Source organism: Macadamia integrifolia, chromosome 8, assembly GCF_013358625.1.
Source record: "Macadamia integrifolia cultivar HAES 741 chromosome 8, SCU_Mint_v3, whole genome shotgun sequence".
NCBI classification, from domain to species: domain Eukaryota; kingdom Viridiplantae; phylum Streptophyta; class Magnoliopsida; order Proteales; family Proteaceae; genus Macadamia; species Macadamia integrifolia.
This window is the reverse complement of record NC_056564.1, coordinates 22,303,387-22,306,511: the sequence shown is the minus strand read 5'-3', so window position 1 is coordinate 22,306,511 and position 3,125 is coordinate 22,303,387. Positions and strand designations below refer to the sequence as shown.

Below are 3,125 nucleotides of genomic sequence, written 5' to 3'. Positions count from 1 at the left end.
GAAACAACGAAAAACAATTGGATCACACAGTGACATGATGCTTATTGAAGAAATCTCCGGGAAAGATTTCTCAAAGAATTCACCCACCCCCACAGGTAATCTCAAAGGAGTTCAATTTGCAGTAAAACTGGAACTAAGCTGTGCTTTGTCTGAGTTGATGCTTTAAAATTTGTTAGAGAACTAGAGTAAGCACCATAGACATGAGCTTCGAATTGAGCATCATCTTCAATGAAATTAGCCTTCAATCCAAGCAGTTTGTACAAACAATCTGAAAGGAGACGAAAAAAAAATGGCTCTTGTGAACCACTGGTGATGTAAAAGCGCACTGAAAGTTGAGATTTGGAGAACTACCACCCCAACCCCACCCAAAAAAAAAAAGAGTATGCCCTTCATTTAAAATTTTGATAACTGTGAGAGATACAACAGAAAAAAACCTATTCATTCCATGAACAGCTGAAGGCCTAAACATCATCTCACAACATAACAAGCTTACACCTCAATTTAGTCAAAAAAGCAAGTGGTCGACCCTTCTCTAGTTACAAGTCATATATGTCATAGCTATAGAGTCGATCCACTTGATGAAATACATATGTTACATCCTCGAAGCAGTAGCTTAGCTGCAAAACAAATTTATGCATCTGGCTCAAGTTCTGAATGTGCTGCAGCCTGCCTTCGAAGTATCAAGCTTAGACGGACACTATTTTTAGAGTGATCTCATATCCTCCTTCACCCAAATCGAAACTCAATGGGTGAAAACCTTATTCTATGAGGGGGCTGAGCCCGTCACCTTCCCAACCAAGCTTAAGCATTTGATCCACCACTTTCAAGCTCAACTGCAAGCAAAGAAACATATCCAACTAAGGTGAGGGTGTACAAATATCACTGTAGAAGGGAGCAGAAACGAAAGGTGAGTAAAACTTACAGCTGGATCAGTGAAGACTATCAACTGTTTATCTGCCGTTGACACTAAAAGGTTTGTGTTATCCTTGTTTAGAGCCATAGCAGTAATATCCTGCCCTTCTCCCACCTTCAATGTATGAATTACCTGGTCGCAGTACAGGATATTTGGCCCATTAGAAACTGCAAATCCTAAAAAGGGTAATATAAAGAAGACGGAAAATGCAAAGTGACCTCTATTTTCACTACTTATTTCATACCTTCAGTGAGTGCAGATCCAGGAAACAAACTGAAGGCATGGGAACACTCAAGATGTTGTTAGGGCTCTTGCTATTTGATCCTTCGTCACCTTCGTCCTCATTCTCATTGGGTTCCAAATCTCTGCTGATATTGTAGGCCCCGTTACTATCCAAACATGAATTAATCCCAATCAGAGCATGTTCTCCTTCAATTGAGACTTCCATGCAACTGATGCTGCCAGGGACAGACAGTAGTGCTGAGTTAATCGGACTCCCATTGACAGTGAAAGTGCTGATCCTACCCTCTGATTTGTTCCAAGTCATTATGACACCTCGAGATGAAAGGCAGAGAGCATGTGCCTCCACACCCACCAGCCTCCTGATCAACCGACCCTTCCCTATAGAATGGAGAAGCACATCTGAAGAGACGGAGCATGAAGCAACTATTCCCAGATCAGAATTGATACCACAGCAAGTAATTTCCCTAAGATGACCTCTGAGGACATGCATTGGGCCTTCAATACGCCGCCTTCGGCTACTGTCTGCCAAGATGTTCGCTAGGTTACCACTGCTAGAAGAACTGGGTGTGCCAGATGACCTCGTAGGTTCTGAAATATTGCTTGAATGAGATGTAGAAGCCCGATGCACCCTCCAAAGTATCACTGTTGTATCTTGAGATCCAGTTACAAGGCAGTAGCTATCAGCAGATAGAGCAAGGCATGTGACAGGAGCACAATGCCCTGTGGCTGTTTCAATGGTTCTTGCTCCATCAGATGATATCAACTTGATACTGTTGTCTGCATGCCCACCTAATAACATAAGAAATGAGGACGTATATAAGTCAGAAAAAAATCCATTGATAATACATTAAAAAAAAAAAAAATCATTTAGTTGTCTGCATTTTAACAGCCATCAGCACTAGTCCACCACAACTTTACATTTTGTCACAAACTTAAAAGTGTTTTAAGCCCATTTATTCTATATATACACCAAGGATTTAAATCACACTATTGGGGGTCAGTAAGGATGTCAGCTACATATTAGCTAAATTCGGCTGATCTTCCCAGGGATCAGCCGGATCGAGGGCCAGAGATACTGATATGAATCATCTGATACATCTGATCTAATTCCAATTTTTGAAACCTTGATATAAACAAACACTGAAACACATGCACAGTATAGGTTTCATATGACAAGTTGCCTTTTCAGCAGTTGCTGAATGCAGTCCAACAATTTTTTTTTTCATCAATCTCACCCCACCCCACCACCGTGTGTGCTAGGGTGGGGGAAAGGTTGGGGTTAGGGACCAATATCTGTAGTACCCATGGTTAAACCATCCATTACTACTGCTCTTTCTGGAGACAAACTACTTGAAATATGGTCAATCTGGTTGGATGCAAGTTCCTATATGGTGAGTAAAATATTTTACAAAGAAAAGATCACAAGCATAGAAGAAAATACTAACATTTAAGTAACTACTTCTCTCCAATACTTTTTCATAAATTGGTTGAAATTCTTGGTTACTATATTAGCAAGTTACACAGTTATTGTTGGCACTTGTCAGAAAGTATCCATCATGTTTCTTTGTTCACTTCATATACTGTGTTAGAAGTCTATTGCGAGAAGGAAGGAGTCGTGGCCAGCTGTCTAGCGCAAGCCAAGACTCCCCCTTGGGGTGTTATGGTCCTCTTAGGACTTAGAAGTTAGCTTTGCTTCCTATTTTGTGCTTTCCCATTCCTAGTGAGTTATGTGAAATAGTTAGTCTATTTAATGAATGAAGGAGAGCAGCCCCAATCTCATCAATTGGGACTCCCACGGTTTCTACTCTTTTTCTCTCTTCTCCTCTCTTTACATGGCATCAAAGTTTGATCCCTAGTCAAACTAAATCGATCTCTTCTATCACTCTATGAAGTTCCCGAAGTAATTGATTAATCTTATTATTGATCAATGATTTCTTATATAGTTGGAACGGCCCTCACAAATTGCGGA

General features: G+C 40.6%; 1 protein-coding gene across 1 annotated transcript in view; it reads right to left on the bottom strand.

Moving 5' to 3' along the window:
* Positions 1-369: 369 nt before the first annotated feature.
* The window catches only part of LOC122087409 (BEACH domain-containing protein C2), a 46,092-nt gene continuing 43,336 nt past the window's right edge, over positions 370-3,125 (bottom strand). Inside the window, exons 29-31 of the mRNA XM_042656531.1 lie at positions 1,158-1,945; positions 923-1,045; positions 370-833 (exon numbers count right to left, since the gene is read on the bottom strand). Coding sequence (XP_042512465.1) covers positions 759-833; positions 923-1,045; positions 1,158-1,945 — 986 coding nt within the window. The 3' untranslated portion in view covers positions 370-758. The remainder of the gene's footprint in view (positions 834-922; positions 1,046-1,157; positions 1,946-3,125) is intronic.